Genomic DNA, 23,652 nt, shown 5'->3' on the forward strand with positions numbered 1-23,652 from the left:
AGAGAGACGGAGGGAGGGAGGGAGAGGGAAAGAAAACCATCGCTATCCTCCCCCTCCAGGTGGAACTTACAAGTTATGCTTACTAAGCAGGAATGGGTCCCCTTTAAAATCTGGGGAATCGGAGCCCACAGAAGACAACAGGGGTAAAATCCCCCCAATAAGCAGATCACCAGGCCTGTAATATTCCCATCCATGCTGAAACATCGCATGCTTTTTCGGTGGACACATGGTTTGCATCTTCTTAGCAGTCATGGGAGGCAGGAGCCAGAAGAGCAGCAGCAGCAGCAGCAGTAGGGGAGGCAGCCCAGCCATTCTTCTCACCTGCCCTCCTGCAACAGAAATCAAGGTTTGGGCAGAGGCTGAATTGCAGGGAGCTCCGGAAACCTCAAGGCAAATTTACTGAAGTCCTTTTGTGCTAACACGTTTGTATTTTGTATCCTCCGATCGATCTTGTTCTGAAATTAGACAATGTGCTATATTTTATTTTCTAGATTATCAAAGAGAGAGCCAACCAGGGATGGGTTTCTCCTGGCTTGGACCAGATCACCTGAACTGGGAGTGACCCACTGAACTGGATCAACTGATGCAAGTCTGTTAATGCCACCATCTTTTTTTAGTGTTTTTAAGCACTTTTTAAAACTCTTTTGAAGTCTTTTCCTGTTCTGCTGCTTGAAAAAGGCCCCTCCCACCCACCACCAGGTCTACACCCCCCTTTATTCCTTCCCCCGAAACACAGCTGATCAGCTCCTCAGCTGTGTTTTGGGCCGATTCTAACTACAGGGCATGCATGGATGTAAAATTGCACAAAGGGATGCACGAGCGGAGCAAGCGAACTGGAGGTGATGGTAAAATACTTTATTGTCATTGTATCTATATACAAAGTATACCCACAAAACAAAATTCACATGACGCCTCAAGACCAGTCCCAACACACATAACAATCCCCCACTCACCACAAATTCCCCACCCTGAACTGGAGTGGAACCCATCCCTGGATCCAACCTAGAACTAAGAAGAAAATTTCTGACAATGAGAACCGCCTTACACCGCACGAATCCCAGCGGCCGATAAGGTCCCACAGAGTTGGCCTTCTCCGGGTCCCATCGACCAGTGCATATTTTTAAAGGATTATTTATTTATTTATTTGTTTGTTTGTTTGTTTGTTTGTTTATCTGTCTGTCTGTCTGTCTGTCTGTCTGTCTGTCTGTCTGTCTGTCTGTCTGTCTGTCTGTCTGTCTGTCTGTCTATCTATCTATCTATCTATCTATCTATCTATCTATCTATCTATCTATCTATCTATCTATCTATCTATCTATCTATTGTTAGAGTTGAAAGGGACCATGAATGCCATCGAGTTCAATCCCCTGCCCAAGCAGGAACTCTATAGTACACCAGTCAAGTGGCTGTCTATTACCTGTCTGTGACCTTGTATTGTCACTTTTATGTCTTAAAATTTTCTCTAATTCTGTCTCTTCCCTTAGTAGTGCTTCTTTATTTTCTCTTTCATTCAAGTATGTATATATTGCATTTATCTGAAACCATCTCTGTTGCCCCAACCACCATTCTATTCGGCTTCTACTAACTCTTCCATCGTTCTCATATAACTGTCCTATCCTATTTATGCCCCTACCCTTCCACTCACCTATTATCTTATTTAGGTTTGTTTCGTTGTCTCTATTTATAACATACAACGTTGAAAGCTTGGATTTATTTAATCCTATTTTCCCCTGCCACTTTTTCAAAATTTCTAAGGTCCCTTTCAAAGGGCCTATTAATTTATCTAAATTATGTTATGTTATGTTATGCTATGCTATGCTATGTTATGTTTTATGTTATGCTATGTTTTATGCTATGCTCTGCTCTGCTCTGCAACGTTATGTTGCATTAAGATTGCAAGACAAATCAATCCATAAACTACTACTATATCTATCATACTGTCTCTTACCTGTATCTGAGCTTTGACATTTAGGCCAGGTGAGTGTCACCAAACCCTGGAATTAGCTCTTTGGTAGATCAGCCAATGTCTTCTACCACTGAGAGAGTTCAGAGCATATTTTTAAAAGCAGGATTAACCTTGGAAGATTTCGGAGGGTTGAAGCCCACAGGGGATCCACTCAGAGTTACTTTTCTTCGGATAATTGCAGGGAAAGGCAATTTTTCTACCCACAGAGCAATAGATGTTGTTTGCACACCAGACAGGGGAAAACATGTTTGTGCCTCTTGTTTCCAGTCCACAAAGCAGAGGGACTTGAGAGTCAAAGTGAAGTGGAGTCAATCATGCAAATTGATTCTAAGCAGCATACAATAATCTAATGAAAGTAAAGAAAGCAACACCTTTACACAATATCTATGAAAAAGAATTAGAAACCATAAGAGCAGCAAAACTAAAACCAGAAAAGGGAATAATAGATGGTGTGTGTGTGTGTTAATAAAAGTGCTATAGCCGGGATTCAGACCAGGCTACAGCACAGAAACTGCTTTGGTTGCACTGATGAATAACCCCAGGTGGGTCAATCCTCTATCCTGGTGCTTCTTGATCTCTCAATGGCTTTCAATACCATCGGCCATGGTATCCTTCTGTGCTGGCCAGGGCCGCCGATAGACCAGTATTACTGGGAGTCCCGTCATGGGCCCGGCCAAATTGAAAAATGGGAGGGGGGGCGGCGCCCGCCCAAAACTCTCTGTTCACGAAACGGCCATAATAGTACGTTTAGTATAAGGAAGGATGCAGCAAAGGATATGTAGGAGGTGAAGGGGGGGCAAAAAAGCTCCCTTCTCTTTTCTGCCCGTCGCAGCAGAAAGAGACAAAGGCGATGTGGCACTGGGTGGGAAAAGGGGGGGAAGGAAGGAGAGGGGGGGCACTCTCTAGCAGCGGCGAGCCCACACAGTACCCCAGATTTGCCCCCTTGTTCTTCTCCCGACATTGACTCCCGAGCCTGCCAGTCACCTTGGGTCCCGCCCCGCTGTTACTCCTGATCTTAATTAGGATTTAAAAAAACAAATAACAGGGTTGAAAAATATCAAACCGCGGGAAGGAGGACAGGAAAGGCAAGCACCAGAGACGGATGGAAAGAAGGAGTCCATGTAGATCAAGGAGAAGGCTGAGTAAGAATCACCATTGGGTTGAAAAAGCTGCTCCTCCTCCAAAGGTGCAACCGAGACACATGTGTGTGTGTGTGTGTGGTGTGGTGCGAGGTCAGCCCTCAGAGGCGGCTGCCAGTGCCAGGCCGGATCTCCGCGGTTTGTTTGCCAGCTTTAACCAGGAGAGATCTCTGCCATCTTCGCAGGAAAGACGGGAGGGAGGGCGGGCTCGTTCCCTTCCAAAAGGTGGTTGTATGTCCGAAGTGCGGAGGTGGGGAGGCGGCGCTGAATAGAGAGCCTGCGCGGCGCCCCCCCAAAAAAGTCCCGTCCTGCAGGGGGGGGATGTTGGGAGGCTACAGAATTGAGCTTCGTTCCTTTGATGTCATCTTGGCACCATGCATTCCGCGGGGCGCCTTTAAACGTCCCTTTTTAATACCACCACCAGTAAGGAAGATTTTAAAAAAATGATCTGAAATGTAATTTTGTATAAGCCGTATAAGAGAACAAATCTTCGAGGGGGAGGCAAGTGGAGAAGCGGAGAGAGAGAGAGAAGTGGACCAAAAGAAAGAAAAGGGAAAGAGAGGGAGGGAAAGAGAAATGGAGAGGAAGGAAGGAGGGAGGGAGGGGAGGGAGGGAGAGAAGGAAGGAAGAGAAAGGAGGGTAGAAAGAGAGGGAGAGAGAGAGAAGAGAGAAAGGAAGAGGAGAGATAGAAAGGAAGAGAGAGAAAGAAAGAGGGATAGAAAGAGAGAGAGAGAGAGTGAGAGATGCTCAGTGAGCCTTTCTTTGAAGTTGCCTTTCTTTCTTTCTTTCTTTCTCTCTTTCTTTCTCTTTCTCTTTTTCTCTCTTGCTCTTTCATTCTTTTTTCTTTCTCTTGCTTTCTTTTTTCTCTTGCTTTCTCTCCTTCCTTCCCTCCTTCCATTTCTTTCATTCCCCCTCTCTATTTTTATTTCTCTTTCATTCTATTTCTTTCTTTCTTTCTCTCTTTCTTTCTTTCTTTCTTGCTCTTTTTCTTTCTCTCTTTTACCTTCCCTTCCTCTATTTCTTCTTTTCTTTCTCCTTCCTACCTTCTTCCCTCCCTTCCTTCAGTCCTTCCTCTCTTACTCTCCCCTTTCATAAGTTTCCTTGCTTCCTTCCTCTGTTCCTGTCCCTTCCCCCATTCTTTCTTTCACCTCCTAATTCTCCAGTTGGTCGCAGTTGGTGTTGTCAGGAGGTCAGAGGTCAACTCCTAGGTCCCTCTTTTGTAGGGTTTAACAGGGGTTGGTCCTCTCCCCCCTGCTTTTCAATATCTAAATGAAACCATTGGATAAGATCATCTGATGACATGGGGTGAGTTACCATCAGTATGCTGATTTTATTTATTTATTTATTTACTTATTTATTTATTTACATTTATTTATTTATTTATTTAAATTTATTTATTTAAATTTATTTATTTACATTTATTTATTTAAATTTATTTATTTAAATTTATTTATTTAAATTTATTTATTTAAATTTATTTATTTGTTTATTTGTTTATTTGTTTATTTATTTATTTATCTATCTATCTATCTATCTATCTATCTATCTATCTATCTATCTATTTATAAGGGAGAAGTGCCAAGGAGCCGTAAATAAGCCTCGCTCTGCCTGACGGATGCCAGGAGGATATTTCTTTCCCTCGTCGCTCCCGCTTCTTTCTTTCTCCTGGACGAGTCCACACAATCAGCTTAACCCAGTTCCTGAAATAGCCTATGGCAGTGCTTCCCAACCTTGACAACTTGAAGATATTTGGACTTCAACTCCCAGAATTCCCCAGTCCAGATATCTTCAAGTTGCCAAGGTTGGGAAACACTGGCCTATGGAACTGCCTCGCTTGGCGTGAAGCGGGAAATGATCCCCGGGGGATGGAGTGGCTTGGCGACTTAAAATAGTTTTAAAATGGTGTGGGGGGGCAGACACTTAGGCTGTATGGGGGCCCAAAATTCCTGATGGTGGCCCTGGTGCCGGCTGGTGGGGTAAGGAGTGAGGGGCACTGTTTTATTTATTTATTTATTTATTTTTATTTATTTATTTATTTACTTACTTACTTACTTACTTACTTACTTATTTATTTATTTATTTATTGGATTTGTATGCCGCCCCTCTCCGTGGACTCGGGGCGGCTAACAACAGTAATAAAAACAGTATGTAGCAATCCAATAATAACACAACTAAAAACCCCTTATTATAAAAACCAAACATACATACAGACATACCATGCATAAACTGTAGAGGCCCAGGGGGAAAGAATATCTCAGTTCCCCCATGCCTGATGGCAGAGGTGGGTTTTAAGGAGCTTACGAAAGGCGAGGAGGGTGGGGGCAATTCTGATCTCTGGGGGGGAGTTGATTCCAGAGGGCCGGGGCCGCCACAGAGAAGGCTCTTCCCCTGGGTCCCGCCAACTGACATTGTTTAGTTGACGGGACCCGGAGAAGGCCCACTCTGTGGGACCTAATTGGTCACTGGGATTCATGTGGCAGAAGGCAGTACCGGAGATAATCTGGTCCGGTGCCATGAAGGGCTATAATTGATGATATTCAATTATATATCACCACCCCATGTCCACTCAGTGAAGCAGTAGAAGCAAAGTGCCAGTGTTTTAGGGTCTGGATGGGTGTCAACAGGCTCAGACCCAACCTTGACAAGATGGAGTGGCTGTGGGTTTTTCCTCCCAAAGACAATCCCATCTGTCCCTCCATCACTCTGGGGATGGGGACGACTTTTGATCCCTCAGAGAGTCTCTGCAACGTGGGCATTCTCCTCAACTCACAGCTGACCTTAGAACACCACCTTTCAGTTGTGGCAAAGGGGATGTTCTCCCAGGTTTGCCTGGTGCACCAGTTGTGGCCCTTCCTGGCCAGGGTGTCTTTATTCACAGTCATTATCACCTCGAGGTTTGACTACTGCAATAATCTCTACATTTCTGTATATTTATATATTATAATTCAATTCATTACTCAACCTGGATTAATTCCATTATTAATTCCATGATTCTTACTTATTTCCTATTAAATATTCATAATAAAAAAACCTATTAACTGTGTCTTTCATTCCAATTATTATTTTATTTTATTTTTCCCAATGCTACCTCCTGTAGATTGACAGCCTCCAAAGACATTAAGAAACATCCAGTAGTTAGATAGTTAACTCTGTTTATTAATGTAGCTCCTCCTTTATGATGTAACTATTTTGCTCACATCCTTCTTCTTCAAGGAAGAGAAGAAAACGCCATCTTTACGATCTATGTTCTCTAGCAATGTAGACGTTCATTTTATGTCTCCTAAGACAAACTTTATTTTTCTACTTTTTCTAATAAAAGTTTAGTTCATTCGAACATGCTTTGTTTGTACTTTTATAGCCATCTCCTCTGGAAGGTCCTGCCTCAGTCCTAACAGGCTGGGCATGCTGCAAGGTAGGACCCTCTTATCCAACATACTGACCCCCAAACAGGCCCTTGGTAGCATCCCTTATGTCACCCCCCCCTTCAGGGAGGATCTGGCTTGGTTCGGCAGAACCAAGACCCCTGGATGGTGGGGATTCGGGGCTACCCTCAGAGGAGCGAGGGCAGCCCCGTGCTTCCGTGGCCATTGATCCCAAAATTGACCCCATCTCAGAACACAATACAAAGTGTTGGTTATGACCTATAAAGCCCTACATGACATTGGACTTGATTACTTATGAAACCGTCTTCTGCCTCATACATCCCAACTGCCAGTCAGATTCCACATAGTCAGCCACCTCCAGGTCCTGTCAGCCAGACAATGTCATCTGGCGGGGCCTATGGGAAGAGCCTTCTTTGTGACCCCGGACCTATGGAACAAACTCCCCCCAGAGGTCTGTACTGCCCCCACTTACCCTGCCTTCCATAAAGTTTTAAAGACCCACCTCTGCCAGCAGTCTTTAGTCCATTTCAGCTCACTCCTACTGCTTCAGTGACCCCATCCAGCCACCTCATTTTTTGTCCCCTCCTTCTTTCTTTCTTCTTCTTCAGATACACATCTTTTAGTGTTGTGTAGCAATGGTCTAAAGTTTTTTTGCCTCTAGTGGGACAATTGACATGCTGAAAGTATTTTGGTAGCTCTTTCCTTAAGTTTACCTTGTTTAAATCTCCCAGAAGAATGGCCAGTGGATTGGGCTATTTGGCTTCAGCTTTCATAATTTGGTCAGCTAGAGTTTGTAATTGCCTCTTATACACACACACACACACACACACATATGTATACAGCTGATGACAGCTAAATAGCGTGAAATAGATCTATACTAGCCTCTCTTTCTTTTCATTATCAGCAAAAATATATTACATACACACACAAACACACAGACACACAGACACACACACACAAGTCTGGTATATGCATGCTATTGTCCTCAATCTCCTCATTTAGCCAGGATTCAATGAAGCACAGGGCAGATGCTTTGTAAAAATCAGAATTGCTCCTGTTTAAGGGGAGTATTTCATCCATCTTATTAGCAAGTGAACATAAATTGGTAAGAAAGATTGAAGGGAGCGGAGTTTATTAAATTCCCTTATTCCTTAGTCTATTTAAAATTCCAGTCCTTTTACCTCTTCATCTTTGCTATCTGTATTTGCTTTTAGTGATCTATAGTTCCATAGAATTAGCTTCCTCCTGTGTTAGAATCACCCCATGTTTGTAAAGACAGGTGGGGGTGAGGTTACAGAGGGCTACTCCTTAAAGAAACATTCCTTACTTCTTAGCAAATGATCTTCATTTAATTTAATTTATGTGACTTATATGCCGCCCAATTCCATGGGACTCAAGGTGGCTTAAAACAATATAATAAAACAATAACACATTAGAAGTCAAATAAGAACAATAATATTAGTAAAAATCCCATTTTGATCCCATTTTACTGCCTTTAACTTTTTTATGGGGTTTAGTTTTAGATAATGTTTTAGTTTTAGATAATGTTCGACTTCTTTTTTCCCCTTTGTATCTATTTATGTTGTATTTTTATTATTGTTGTAAGGTGCCCTGAGTCCTTTGGGATTGGGTGGTATAGAGGTCGAATAAATAATCATAATCATAATCATAATCATAATCATAATCATAATCATAATCATAATCATAATCATAATCATAATCATAATCATAATCATAATCATAATCATAATCATAATCATAATCATAATCATAATCATAATCATAATCATAATCATAATCATAATCATAATCATAATCATAATCATAATCATAATCATAATCATAATCATAATCATAATCTTAATCTTAATCATAGTCATAGTCATAGTCATAGTCATAGTCATAGTCATAGTCATAGTCATAGTCATAGTCATAGTCATAGTCATAGTCATAGTCATAGTCATAATCATAATCATAATCATAAGGGCAGACTAGATGGTATAAGGGCAGACTAGATGGACCATGAGGTCTTTTTCTGCCGTCAGACTTCTATGTTTCTATGTTTCTAATCATAATCATAATCATAATTTAACTCATCAGTAAAAAAAACCAGAACTGCATTATACACTTTTATACATATACATGTCAAGCAAATCATAATTTGGCCATGACTGGGTGTTACCCTAATGGCCTCCAGGCCTGCTGCCAAAGCCAGGTTTCAAGGCCTTTCGGAAGGCCAATAGGGTGGGAGCAGTATAAATAGTTGGTTTCAAAGAACCAGGGCCGCCACATAGAAGGCCCTCCCCTGAGGGCCTGCCAACTTGCACTATTTAGACGACAGGACACGGAGAAGGGCAGAGAATAATAGAAAATAAAGAAACCATTTGAGAGCATTTATTATTATTATTTATTAGATTTGTATGCTGCCCCTCTCCGGAGACTCGGAGCGGTTTTCACCGAGGCCTCCTTCATCGGCACCATCTTGATAGAAGGCAAAGGCCATTGCTGATTGATTTTACTGTATTGGGTTTTTAGTTGTAATTTTAATTGATTAGATTTGTTGCTATATTGTTTAGAGCATTTGATAAGGTGTCATTTAATGGACATGTTCCTCTTTCTCCCTCAGCACTAAATGTGCCTCAAAGGAAAATTAAAATGTTTCCCAGGTTTGCGTCAGTTAGAGATGTTTGTTCGTTATCATATTTTCCCTACAGTTAAGATGGGGCCTTAATAGGATGATATAACATTTTGGGGAAAAGATGCAAGCCAAGAGACCAGCCCCTGTGGCCAAGATGGAGAAGATCTCCACGGCCACCATGGACTTCCCTTTGGTGCTCTGGTAGGTGGGAAGGAATGAGATCCAAACACTGCAAAAGACCAGCATGCTAAAAGTAATGAACTTGGCTTCATTAAAGTTGTCAGGCAATTTCCTAGCCAAAAAAGCGATCATGAAACTGACGAGGGCCAGAACAGTCAGATAGACAAGGACAGCATAAAACATTAATGTCGAATCTTCATTGCATTCCAAGATGGCTTCTCCTACCAAGGAGTGGAAGTCCATGTTGGGAAATGGGGGAGAGGTTATTAGCCAGAACAGCTTGGACTAGAGGACAGGCTATGATAATGGAATTAGTCAGTGGTTTTCCTAAGAGTTTCCTTGCCCTGTTCCCTGGCTTGGTGGCTACGAAGGCCAGAACCACCATGACAGTTTTTGCCAAGATAGAGGAAACTGAAAGGGCAAAGAGAATGGCAAAGGCAGTTTGTTGGAAGAGACAGTTGACCTTCCTGGGTTGACCAATGAAGAGGAAGGAGCAAAGGAAGCACAGCAGGAGGGAGACCAGGAGGATGTAGGTAAGATCTCGGTTGTTGGCCTTGACAATTGGTGTATCATGATGCTTAAGGAAAATGACCAGGACTGCAGATGTGATCACAGAGAGAGATAGCGCTAGAGATGCTAAAGAGGATCCCAGGGGGTCTTGATAGGAAAGGAAGTGGAGACTTTTGGCAATGCAGTGGTCCTTCTCCTTGTTGGGATATTGATCTTCTGGGCAGGGGTCACAGTGAGTTGCATCTGAAATCAAGAGTCAGTGTGCATTTTATGGTGAATCAACAAGGGCAAATCATCCATCCATATTGTCAACTCTAGGAATAGGTTAGACAGAAAAATAGATCTGTTCTCTGGCTCAACTTCTCTGCTTTGGACTTCAAATCCACTCATTCAACCCTTTTTTTTTTGTAGGGAAGGGTTAGCAGACATAGATAGATGGATCTGTTCTGTTTCCGATAGGTCCATGGATTTCCTGGGAGAGTGAACTTTCTGATAGAAGACACAGATTCTTAATAAAAATTAAAGTTTGAATCTCACATCCCATTCTTTCCCAAAAAGATTGAGAGCTGGTTTTCTTGATGGGCTATAAAAGTAGGAGTAGAAAGCCTAGTATATAACCTGGCTTCCGGTTTGGTGGAGATCGCGGCAGGACGTGTCTGGCAGGGCTCTGCCAGGCGAATCCTTTCTACCCCCTCCGAAGGTCGCATTTGCGATCGGATCGGGCCCGGATGGCCCGATCCATGAACAGGGGACTCTCCTCTGCCCGAGGACCCATCGCCAGGACTCCGGAGGCAGCGGTTCGTCCCGCAGCTTCGGAGACGGGAGAACCGCTCCTCTTTGATTAAGAGGACCGGCCAGCGCTTTCTCCCCTCACTCAGTGGGAAGAATAAAAATCAAAGAAGCGAAAGTACAAATATTTACATCTACATTGGAAAAGAATATAGCAGACAAAGGACCTAAGGTAAAAACCTCTATTCTGTTTCGTGTTTAAAGCCAGAAGATCGTAAAAGCTCCAAGTAAAAGTTTTTTTCTCTAGGGCGAAAGTGAAAGTTTTCTCTTGTTTAAACCCATCCGCAAATAACAGCCGGATCTAATTCTTTTTTTCACTTTTACTTTTCCATCTTGAACGCGAACTTTGGAACCTATAAAATAATTTTCTGACTTTATGGTTTAACAAAATAGTTTAAATTTGACATGACTATTTAGAAAACTTTAACTGCTAAAGGAAATTCCTAGTGATGATCAGAATTTGTTGTTGATAGATTTTTAAAATCATAATGTTCTGGACTTAATTTCTGAAGCGGAGGAATACAGTCTTGCTGCCTTTTTTTTTTTCTTCTGCTGCTCCTTTTTACAATATGAAATAACTTAATAACTATGAACTAAATGGAATCTAGAAGAGATTGAAATCACTTCTTTTTTGGATTACTTATTGTTGGATTAACCTATTTGGAATACTTGCTGAGCCTTTTGGATTATTTGCTGACACCTTTTGGATTATCTGCTGAGAACTCTTTGGTTTAACATCTGCCTGCTGCACCGAAATTAACTTGACTCCATTTTGGGATCTGTTTCTTTGTTCTTTGTTCCTGTCTTGAACTTGGAAAATAAACTGACTTCATTTTGAACACAAGCAAGCTTTGGATTTGTTTTACTCTTTGAATTTTGAATTGACATCAAATATAACTTTATCCTTTGAGATTTGGATTTTCATCTTCACTTCCTAGCAAAACTACAGGATTTATAAGAAGAATTTAAGTATACAATACTGTTATTGTGTCTTTGAATAATTATCTGTTTTTTCCCCCCCTGATTTCTCTTTGACTTTCTTCCCTATTCTTGGACATCTTTATTACTAGAAGAAGCTTGGTTTGAACTATATGCATTGTTAAAAAACCTTGGGTTCCTGCTCTATTCTAAATAGTTGAATTAAAATACTACCCCCCTTCCTTTTCTTTTTGAACAACTCTTTTTACTTCATTTTTTTTCCCTTTCTTTTTTTTCTTCCCTCCTCCTAAAGTTTCCTCTCCAATTCTTTTTCTTTTGTTTTCTATATATAGTTGATATTCCTTCCCTTTTTTTACTTTTTGTCTTCCTTTTACTTGAAAAGGCACCTGTTCTTCTGTTCTGTGGCACTAAATAACAATATTTCTTTTTCCTTCTCTTTCTTTTTCTTTCTTTTTTTTTGAATTCTGTTATTAATTGAACTGTTATTGAATTGGTATAGCCATATTATAAGGAAAACAAAATATATTGAACAGATTTGGAATTTATAGTAATTTCTTTTCCTTTTCACTACATATAAAATTGAAACCAACCTTAAAATTTGAAATAGTGGATTCTAACTTGATAATGTCCCACACCTCAACTCTTGTTAAAACAACAAAAAAACAAACTACACCAACTACTTTATCTCCACAAGTCTCACCGCATTCTTCTCCTTCGCATCAAGTGTTAACTATGTCTACCAAAGACAAAGACAAAACAATGCAGTCCAATCTTGCAACTATACATGAGACTTTGAATACTTTGAAGGACTTCATGGTCAAATCACAAGAAGACGCTACTCAACAAAGAGAGGCCATAAAGGAGGAGGCAACACAACAAAGAGAAGCCATAAAGGAGGAGGCAACACAACAAAGAGAAGCCATAAAAGCTGACTTGGCAGAATTTAAAGTGGAGATGGCCCAAATGAAAGCTGATATGGGGGAGATGAAAGACCAGATAAAGCAGATCCAACAAACACTTCAAGAAAGTGACGACCGAGTTAAAAAAGTTGAAGAACAATCTGATAAAAATGAGAAAAGAATGGAGTATCTTGAAGGGAGAGCCGATGAGAGATATAGAAGATATGATGAATCTATTATCCAGCTGGAGATGCAACGAGCTTCGTACGGACTTCGATTTCAGAATATAAAAGAGGAAAAAGATGAAGACTTAAAAGTGACTATGGCGGAAATTATTGGAGGTATACTTCAAGAGGACCCCATAGCTTTACAGAGAGAAATCGATGAAGTTTACAGAATCTCGAATAGCTATATCCGTCGGCATAATCTTCCAAGAGAGATACATATTAAATTTACAAGAAAGGCGTTGCGAGATGAGATACTTCACTATTCAAGAAACTCCCCGCCCCAACGTCTGGGAGTAGAAATAAAGATACTAAAGCAAGTTCCAAGAAGTGTCAGAGAAAACAGAAGAGATTATCACTTTCTAACTAAAATTTTGATCAAAGAAAACATTACTTACCGTTGGCTTATTCCACAAGGACTTTCTCTGACATGGCGTTCTACAAGGTACAAACTGGAAAACGTAGAACAAGCCATGTACTTTCTTGAACAGAGTGGCTTGGGCCACTCCGACTACGCAAGTAAGCAACAAGTGGTCCAACTACAACTAGTTCAACAGCAACCAGGGGAAAAATTACCAACCCAGCAAGAAGAAAACTTGGGGGCAACTGCCCAAGTAATAGAGCAGGACCAAGGTGCTAGAAGAGTTCAACCTCAGCGAGAAACCAAAAAACCCATTAAATGACAACGAATAAAGACTTAAAAATCTTTTCCGTAAACGTTAATGGACTTAACGAACCAAGAAAAAGGAAGCAAATTTTTTCTAAAATTAGAAACCAAAATGTTCAGATTGCAATACTACAAGAAGTTCATATTAAAAAAGATAACCAAAAATTATTGTTGAATCCCAAAATTGGAAAAATGTATGCTGCATTAGCAGACCAAAAAAAAAGAGGTGTAGTGATGTATGTCAAGAATTCTATAAATTCCAAACAAATATACAAGGATAAAGAGGGTAGGATATTGATTGTACAAGTAGATATTGAACCTAGACCTCTAGTGGTTGTTTCTATTTATGCTCCCAATGAAGACCAAATGACATTTTACAAAAATTTACACCAAACAATAATAGATTTAGCTATTGATAATTTATTGATAATAGGTGATTTCAATGCTATCGCGAATAGACAATTAGACCACTCAGGAGGGGGAGACAATAAAAAAAGGGGAAAAGGTAAAAAAACAAGAAGAAATTTGTTACCTAGTACTTTTCAAAAAATGAAAGCGGAATTATTACTAAGCGACATTTGGAGGGAAAGACACCCTCACAAAAGGCAATTTACCTTTTACTCCAATCCTCACAAAATTTGGACGAGAATTGACATGTTATGGGCACCAAAAATGGTGGCAGAACAAATAAGAGAGGTCGAGATAGACGTTAATACATGGGCTGATCATAACCCAATAGTGGTCTATATGACGATGAACAACAAACAGAACAACTGGCGGATGAATAGGTATATATTAAATGATAAGAAATATAAGGATTGGATTGAAAAGGAATTAAAAATATTTTTTGAAATTAATAAAACATCAGACACTACTCCACAGAACTTATGGGATACAGTTAAAGCGTATATAAGAGGTTTAACAATATCCTATACAGCAAAACACAATAAGGAAAAGAAATTAGAGTACCTACAATTAACAAATGAACTAAAACAATTAGAATCCTTATCGCAGCAACATATTAAGAACAGAGATCTAAAGACAGAAATAAATGTAATTAAACATAAAATTAGAGTTATAGAACAAAACCAACTAACTGAAAAGATCAAAAGAGCAAAGCAACATTATTTTGAACATGCAAATAAACCTGGCAGATGGCTAGCGTATAAACTTAGAAAACAGAGTCAATCAAAATTAATCCAAAAATTAGAAGATAAAGATGGTAAAATAAAATATGACACAGAAGGTAAGGCAGACATTGTGTATAATTTTTATAAAGAACTATATGCTAAAGATCATGTTATCGAAGATGAAGTTTTTAACTATTTAGAGGCTTCAAATTTACCACAAATAACAGAAGATCAACAGGCCACCATGGACGGACCAATAACAATGGAGGAACTCTTAATAACAATTAAAAAACAGAAAAGCAATAAGGCTACAGGCCCAGATGCCATACCTGCAGAATGGTACAAGATAGACAACGAAACAATAAGAAACCATATGTTAGAAACTTTTAATTTATGTAGACTCGAGGGAAAAATTCCCAAATCTTGGTCAGAATCACTGACAACCTTAATACATAAACAGGGTACAGAACCAGAAAAAATTAAAAATTATAGGCCTATATCACTATTAAATGTAGATTATAAGATCTTTATTGCCATTTATGCAGAGAGACTTAAAAGAGTTATAAATGGAATAATACACCAAGACCAAAATGGGTTTCTTCCAGGGAGACAAATTAAAAATAATATTAGAACTGTAATAAATATACTAGAGTACTATGAACAACACTCAGACAAGACGGCATCTTTAATGTTTTTGGATGCTCAAAAAGCCTTTGACAACGTTAATTGGATATTTATAAAAATGCAATTAAATAAAATGAGATTTGGCCCAAAATTTGTTAACCTAATAGATACCATATATTCAAAACAAACAACGAATATAATATTGAATAATAGTCAATTACCAATACTTGATATAAATAAGGGAGTTCGCCAAGGATGTCCTATATCACCATTGCTATTTATTATGACCCTTGAAACCTTATTAATTAAAATAAGAGCGGACCCCAAAATAAAAGGTTTAACCGTAGGAGATGAAACCTACAAACTCCAGGCCTTTGCAGATGATCTAATGTTTATAATTGAAGAGCCGATTACAACAGTTCCTACCTTACTACAAACCATTGAACAATATGGAAACGTAGCAGGTCTAAAGATAAACAAAAACAAAACACATTACTTGACTAAAAATATTAATAAAACACTAGAAACTAAATTAGAAAATATTTCTGGAATAAAGATCGTAAAAAAGGTAAAATATTTAGGAATAAATTTAACAGCGAAAACAATAACATTAAAAAATGATAATTATATGAAATTACTAGCAGAAATTAAAAATGACTTAGCAATGTGGAATAATTTGAAAATATCTTTCTTAGGAAGAATTGCAACAATCAAGATGAACATTTTACCCAAGGTCTTATTTCTTTTTCAGACAATACCAATAAACCCAGGGGGTATTTTTTTAAAAACTTTAACAAACTTAGTTAAAAAATTTATATGGCAAGGTAAAAAAGCAAGGATAAAAATGAATTGTTTAGAAGATATTAAAGAAAGAGGTGGATTTGGCCTTCCAAATTGGAAACTATATTATCAGGCCGCTGCATTAACATGGCTTAGAGATTGGATAATTTTAGATAACAAAAGAACACTTGACCTAGAAGGATATGATTTAATGCTTGGATGGCACGCATTTTTATGGTATGATAAGGACAAAAACCATTCATATTTTAAAAGGCATACGTTGAGGAAATACTTATTAGAAGTATGGAAAGACATAAAGAAAAATCATTTTTTAAGTATCCCAGACTGGCTAGCTCCTTTAGAAGCAATAATACATCCAAAGTCTATAAAGGATAAGAAAATAACCTATAGATATAAAGAACTATTAAATGATCAGATGAAGCTTAAATCTAGAATTGAATTACAAGAAGAAGGGATAATAATAGATTGGTGGCACTACGCCCAGATCCGATCTAGATATCAGAAGGATAAAACTCTTTACATTTTTAATAAAAGTAAGAATCCTTTAACTACTTTAATTACCACTAATTCAACAAAAATGATAGGGAAAATATATAAACTACTTATCGCTCATAAAAATATAGAGTTGACTTTAAAAGATACTATGATAAGATGGTGTAGAAATATTGGCAAGGAAATAGATATAGACACATGGGAGAAAGTATGGATTAATAATTGGAAAATGACTAAATCAGTTTCCCTAAAAGAAAATCAAATCAAAATGTTTTATAGATGGCATCTCCCACCAAATAGGATAGCAAAAATGTTTCCCAAAACATCCCCAATATGCTGGAAATGTAAGAAGGATATAGGAACTTATTATCATCAATGGTGGACATGTGGTAAAGCAAAAATATATTGGAAAATGATTGAAAAAATATTAAAAGAAATAATAAAGCAAGATATAGATAATACCCCGGAATTTTACTTACTAGGTGTTACAAATCAGACCTACAAGAAAGAAATCTTTTATTTAATTATACACATATTAACTGCGGCTAGAATAATATATGCGCAAAATTGGAAAGGGGAGGAAATCCCCAAGGAAGAAGAGGTCATAGCTAAAATATTAGATTGCGCGGAAATGGATATGATGACAAGAAGATTAAGCGATCAAGAGGATACTAAATTTTATGAAACATGGAACAATGTCTATAAATGGATAGATAAGAAAAAATAAGATATATCTTTAGTTGTTTTTTTTTTTGTATTAGTTTTTACCTAGGTGATAATAATATTAATATTAGTTTGAAAGGACTTTTTGACGATTATGATATAGTAGTGTATGTATGTATAAGTATAAGCAACATACCAAGATGTATAATAGTTGAATTTAGCTCTATTGTTTGGATTGAAAGTTTGACACTATTTTACTATAGTAATTAAGATTATATTAAAGGTATTTTTTGGTAATTATGTTATACTAACCCTACTTAACACTCACATCAAGATCTGTAAAACTTTAACTCAAATTTATTAACTCTTTTTACTATAATAGTTAACATATATTTAATTATGTATTCTTTTTCTATATTTGAATGTATACTTTCATAAGAAGCGGGGGAAATATACCCCCACTTTATGTTTATTGTTTGTATGTATTTGTCTGTTTTTATGAAAAAAATAATAAAAAAATTGAAAAAAAAAAAAAAAAGAAAGCCTAGTATATAACCTAAGAATTATTCCCTCCAACTAATATATATTAAATTGTGGAGGAACGAAAATAGGAATATATTGAAGCAGGTAAAGCAGCCTATCAAAACTGAATCCAAAATTAATATTTTTCCACTGAACGACTTCCTGGAAGATCAACATTGGAGCTCTGACCTACCTGTCTGATCAGAAATGGTTCCTTCTGGACAAGGGTCACATTGGTAGCAGCAAACCTGTTCTCCCTCTGGAACTCTCCTCCTCTCTCCTGCCTGGCACCTCTTCAGGCCACACCTGGCAAAGGGCACCTTCTAAAAGGGAAAAGAGAAATATTTTATATAGCCTAAGTAATCTATACTTCTTTTCTCTCTTTCTAAATTTACGGGACCGCCTTTAACCTCTTACCTCATTGTGGCGAGTAAGGACCCACAGAGTCGGCCTTCTTCATTTATTCATAGCCAACAAACTATGTTCTGTATGTATTACATGTTTTTGCTGAATATTGAAAATTAAGGGAGGCTAGGATAGCACTATTTCGGCCTTGTTCTGGCCTCATCAGCTAGTGGCAAAAAACATGTGATACATACAGAATATAGATTGTTGGCTATGAATAAATTAACTGCCTTGAAATGGCCCTGGGTTGGGCCTAGAGGCAAAAAAGGAGCTGTGACATTCCTTCAATATACCAGAGTAATCCAAAAGAAAGAACATATAGCCCCTCCCTGGTACAAAGCGGAAGGGATTAGATCTGGTGGCCTAGAGGTTAATTCTCTGCCTTACAAGGCAGAAGCTGCCGGATCAAATCCCAGTAAGGAGCTGTGACGTTCCTTCAATATACCAGGGTGATCCAACAGAAAGAACATACAGCCCCTCCCTGGTACAAAGCTGAAGGGATTTAATCTGGTGGCCTAGAGGTTAATTCTCTGCCTTACAAGGCAGAAGCTGCCAGATCAAATCCCAGTAAGGAGTTGTGACGTTCCTTCAATATACCTGGGTGATCTGACATAAACACACACACACACACACACACACACACACACAAATAATAAATTTCTGTTTCCAGGTTTAGAATGTCTTCATAAGAAATGGTTTACTAGGGCCAACCAGAAACCAGAATAAGATTCAGGCCAATGGCAATCCCAACCCACCAGTGAATGCTGGAGATTGGAACTGGGACTCCAAATGCAAAGGAAGGCTTGTGACATTAAAAAAAAGCTGCAGCTTTTCTAAAGCCAAGAATTGTGAGGATCCAACTGAATGGGAACTGCAGGAGGTCTCCCCCACCCTACCCCGATCTTGGGCTTCAAATCTCAAATACGTTAAACTTGAATGCAGTTTTTTTCATCAAATTCCTGAAATATTTTCTCATCCAATAGAGTCGTTTTCGAGATCGATGTTCCGCCCCTCTAAGGGACAATGAAGACTTTCCTGAATGGATGAGATTTCCTTTCAACTCACCTTTGTGGCCCAGATGATTGCATGGGAGTTCATGGTGAAATGCTGGTCCGGAGAAGCCCTGGGATCTATTTGCCCAACCTTCACAGGGACCAAAGATTGATTGGGGAGAAAAAGCCAGTTAAGAAGATCATAACGAGCAGACAACAATGCTTTTTCTGAGAAGGAGACTTCCTCTCCAGCACTGGTGTTGAACTGGACATGCCTCAGATAGGGAAGAATCTAAAAGAGACCTACAGAAATTAGGAGTCAATGCCAATAATTAAATAAATTAAATAAATTAAATAAATTAAATAAATTAAATAAATTAAATAAATTAAATAAATTAAATAAATTAAATAAATTAAATAAATTAAATAAATTAAATAAATTAAATAAATTAAATAAATTAAATAAATTAAATAAATTAAATAAATTAAATAAATTAAATAAATTAAATAAATTAAATAAACAAACAAACAAATATATAAGAAAAAAATTCCCTTCTTTTTTATTAAAAGAAATTAATAATAAAACAAAACCAAAATCTCTTACTATTATTACTATCTTATCCCCTTTTTTCATCCCTGTCTCCTCCCCCCTTGTGTGTGTGTGTGTGTGTGTGTGTGTATGTGAACTCTTGAACCATTTCCAAAAACAGGTGAGGGCTATTGGAAATGGTTCAAGAGTTCACACACACACACACACACACACACACACACACACACACACACACACACACGAGGCTGGGTTTATTTCTCTGTTATTATTTGGGTGCTTTTTACCATATGCTTTAAATCAAGAGTCATTTCTCTCTTTCTCTCTCCCCCTCTTGCTCTCTTTCTCTTTTTCACACTTTCTCTCTCCCTCTCTTTCTATCTCGCTCTGTCTGTTGCTCTCTCTTTCTTTCTCTCTCTCTCACTCTTTCTCTCTTGTTTTCTTTCTCTCTTGTTTTCTTTCTCTCTCTATTGCTTTCTCTCTCACTCACTCTTTCTCTCTCTTGCTTGCTTTCTCTCTCTTGTTCTCTCTCTTGCTATCTCTCTCTCTCTCCCCCCTCTTTCTCTCTGTCTCACTTACTTTTTCTCTCCCTCTCTCTTTCTATCTTGCTCTGTCTGTTGCTCTCTCTCTCTCTCTCTCTCAGTGAGGGGGCTGTGAGATTACTTTCTCCGAGTGCTTCGGGAACGCCTGCCCTGCCTCTACTGCAGCCCCCTTGCTGAAAGCTCAGGACAAAAGTGCTCCCAGCAAAGGGGCTGCGAGAGGGGCGGGGAGGGCGGATGAGGAGGAGGAGAGGCTGCAGGAGAAGTCGCGCCCCAAGGTGGGAGGTGGAGAAAGCCAGAGAGGAGGCAGATCGGGTGGGTGGGGGGCAGTGGTGAGAGGCCAGGGGCGCAAGGGGACCGGAGGCACCATGGGGAGGCAGGGGCGGCCCCGGCTCCCTTTCCTTTCACCCATGGGCTGGCAGGGGGATGGGGAGTGTGTGCGGCGCCTCCGAAATTTCCTTCACTCCCCGCTCCCAACTCCAACGCCCGGCTCCTTGCACGCACAGCTTACAGGGAACAATGGCTGCTAGGATTATCTTTGCACAAAGATGGAAAGAAAAGGAGACTCTGAAAGAAGAAGAAATACTTAAGAAAGTTTTAGAATGTGCTGAACTTGATATGATGACGAGGTGGTTAAACAATCAAGAAGATTTGGAATTTTATAACATTTGGCAGAGGGTATTTAATTGGTGGGATAAAATAAAAAATATATAAGCTTGTTGAAATATTAGTAAAAAAATTGAACTTAATAGAAAAAGTAAACTAGATTGTGTTTTTTTATAATACAATGTAACATTCCTTTTTTTTCCTATTTGGATTTGATATAACTCATAAATTAAAATCTTTTTTATATACTTTAATATACTATTAGATGTGTTCCTATGCAGTGAGTTGTAACGGATATTCTTATATATTCTCTGGATGGTTCTAAACAATAATAAGTTCTTTCTTTTTTCTGTACAATGAAGACTTCTATCCTGAGTGGAGCAACTGTAGCTCCATTTAATGTTATATGTTATGTGTGTCATGCATGTCTTTGAAACATTAATAAAAATATTTATAAAAAAAATAAAAATAAACATTCCTGGGATAAACATAGATCCATCCTTAGATAAAATACAGGAAATAGTATAAGGGCAGACTAGATGGACCAGGAGGTCTTTTTCTGCCGTCAATGTTTCTATGTTTCTATGTTTCTATGTTTCTATGTTTCTATCTTTCTATCTTTCTATCTTTCTATCTTTCTATGTTTCTATCTTTCTATCTTTCTATCTTTCTATCTTTCTATCTTTCTATCTTTCTATCTTTCTATCTTTCTATCTTTCTATCTTTCTATCTTTCTATCTTTCTATCTTTCTATCTTTCTATCTTTCTATCTTTCTATCTTTCTATCTTTCTATCTTTCTATCTTTCTATCTTTCTATCTTTCTATCTTTCTATCTTTCTATCTTTCTATCTTTCTATCTTTCTTTCATATTTCTATTAAAACCTCCTGTTGGAGCATTCACAATGATAAACTATTATTATTATTATTATTAAATTATTATTAATTATTAATTATTAATTATTAATTATTAATTATTAATTATTAATTATTAATTATTAATTATTAATTATTAATTATTAATTATTAATTATTAATTATTAATTATTAATTATTAATTATTAATTATTAATTATTAATTATTAATTATTAATTATTAATTATTAATTATTAATTATTAATTATTAATTATTAATTATTAATTATTAATTATTAATTATTAATTATTAATTATTAATTATTAATTATTAATTATTAATTATTAATTATTAATTATTAATTATTAATTATTAATTATTAATTATTAATTATTAATTATTAATTATTAATTATTAATTATTAATTATTATTACCTGCCATGGCTGGACATTTGAGACCCTCTTTTCAAGCATTCTTGACCCATACATTGCATGCAATGAATGTGCCACAGCAAAAATGGCATTGTAGATATTGTAGCTTTCACCTTCCATGCTTGTTTCAAAAACGTAAGAAGGCAGAGTCTGTAAATTCTCCTTTCCTGTGCATGGTTTTCCCCCCTTTGGAAGGATCCTGCCTGGTTTGTCCATCGTGCAGCCAAACAACCTCTCCGAACATGGAGGGAGAAAGACATCCCCTTGTGGCTCCAGTAGGTCTAAAGACAGGAGGAAACGACTGAATTCTGAGACCTCCCCAGTGTGGAGCCTAAAATGCAGAGACCCGTGGAAGGGCTTTACTAATTTCAAGATGTCTTGATTCCCCAACACACTAAGTTTCCAATGGGAAGTTAACACCCAAACTTTCCAGAATGATGTCTTTCTCAAATGTCCATGGATACCCATTGCCACCTGTACATTTGAAATACTTTGGGGGTCTCCAAATAGAACAATCACTTCAGCTTTAGCCCAAGTGTCCATCATATGAAGTAATTTCAACATTGTAGTATGAAGAAGAAAATTCGATTTCAATATTTCAGTGAAAGCCAAACAGATCTCCTTCTCCTTGAGCATTGGCACCAGAGATGAGATGAAACGTTCTCCGTTGTCATTTTCAGGGGCTACAAGCCCAACCCAGTTCCACTGGAAATACAGAAGCAGCTGCACAAAACCCACATACTCAGAAAATTCCTTGGGGTTCATCTGAAAGAAGGAAGGATAAACTCTTCTGCCTCCTCGGGTTATCTCAAAGCCAACGCCTAGCTGGAGAAAGTGAGATTATTGATTTTATGGTGATTTTAGGAGTTACTGTGACATGGATTATTGCCACACCAGTTAGGCTGGCTCACTTTGAGTGGCAAGCTTAATTTCATTCATTCATTCATTCATTCATTCATTCATTCATTCATTCATTCATTCATTCATCCATTGAGTTGGAAAGGACCTTGCAGGCCATCTAGTCCACCCTACATCAGAGATCCCCAAACTATGGCCCATGGGCCGGATGCGGCCCACTGAGGTCTTTTAACTGGCCCATGGCAGCCATGCTTTGCTGGCTGGCACAGGGCAGCCGTCGCGACAACAAAAACAACAACGGCCCCGTGGCAGTTACTGATGCCGAAAGCCCGAAGCCCGCTCCCCAGCATCAACGCCTGGCTTCGGGTGAGCAGAGCTGCACGCTGGTGGTAGGAGCTGTTGGGAAGGCAGACGTGGTGCCTCTGCTGGGAAGGGCTGTCAAAGAGGCCCTGAAGGGAGACAGGGTGGTCCCTGCCACCTGTGTCAGCAGCGAGGTGGCCATGCTGGCCGGGGCAAGAGAAGGCTGGAGTTGCATGGAAAGTGGCACCTGCTGGTAGGGCCTGGTCTGAGAGGAGCCACCGCTGTCGCTGCACCAATGGCAGCTGCCATGGGGGAAGAGCAAAGGGGAGAGTGCAGAGGCGGTGCCTGCTGGAGAAGTGGAGAGAGAGAGAAGTGGACCAAAAGAAAGAAAAGGGAAAGAGAGGGAGGGAAAGAGAAATGGAGAGGAAGGAAGGAGGGAAGGGAGGGAGGGAGGGAAGGAAGAGAGAGAAAGGGGGAGAAAGAGAGGGAGAGAGAGATAGAAAGGGAGAGAGAGAAAGAGGGGAAGAGAAAGAAAGAGGAGAGATAGAGAGAGAA

General features: G+C 38.6%; 1 protein-coding gene and 1 pseudogene across 1 annotated transcript in view; both read right to left on the reverse strand.

Moving 5' to 3' along the window:
- Positions 1-23,652, reverse strand: part of LOC139158162 (vomeronasal type-2 receptor 26-like) — a 37,526-nt gene that overhangs the window by 12,194 nt on the left and 1,680 nt on the right. The window contains exons 2-4 of the mRNA XM_070735580.1: positions 21,943-22,764; positions 19,034-19,252; positions 17,757-17,886 (exon numbers count right to left, since the gene is read on the reverse strand). Coding sequence (XP_070591681.1) covers positions 17,757-17,886; positions 19,034-19,252; positions 21,943-22,764 — 1,171 coding nt within the window. The remainder of the gene's footprint in view (positions 1-17,756; positions 17,887-19,033; positions 19,253-21,942; positions 22,765-23,652) is intronic.
- LOC139156609 (vomeronasal type-2 receptor 26-like) lies at positions 9,163-10,357 on the reverse strand (annotated as a pseudogene).

The sequence above is a fragment of the Erythrolamprus reginae genome, chromosome 1 (assembly GCF_031021105.1).
Source record: "Erythrolamprus reginae isolate rEryReg1 chromosome 1, rEryReg1.hap1, whole genome shotgun sequence".
NCBI lineage: Eukaryota > Metazoa > Chordata > Lepidosauria > Squamata > Dipsadidae > Erythrolamprus > Erythrolamprus reginae.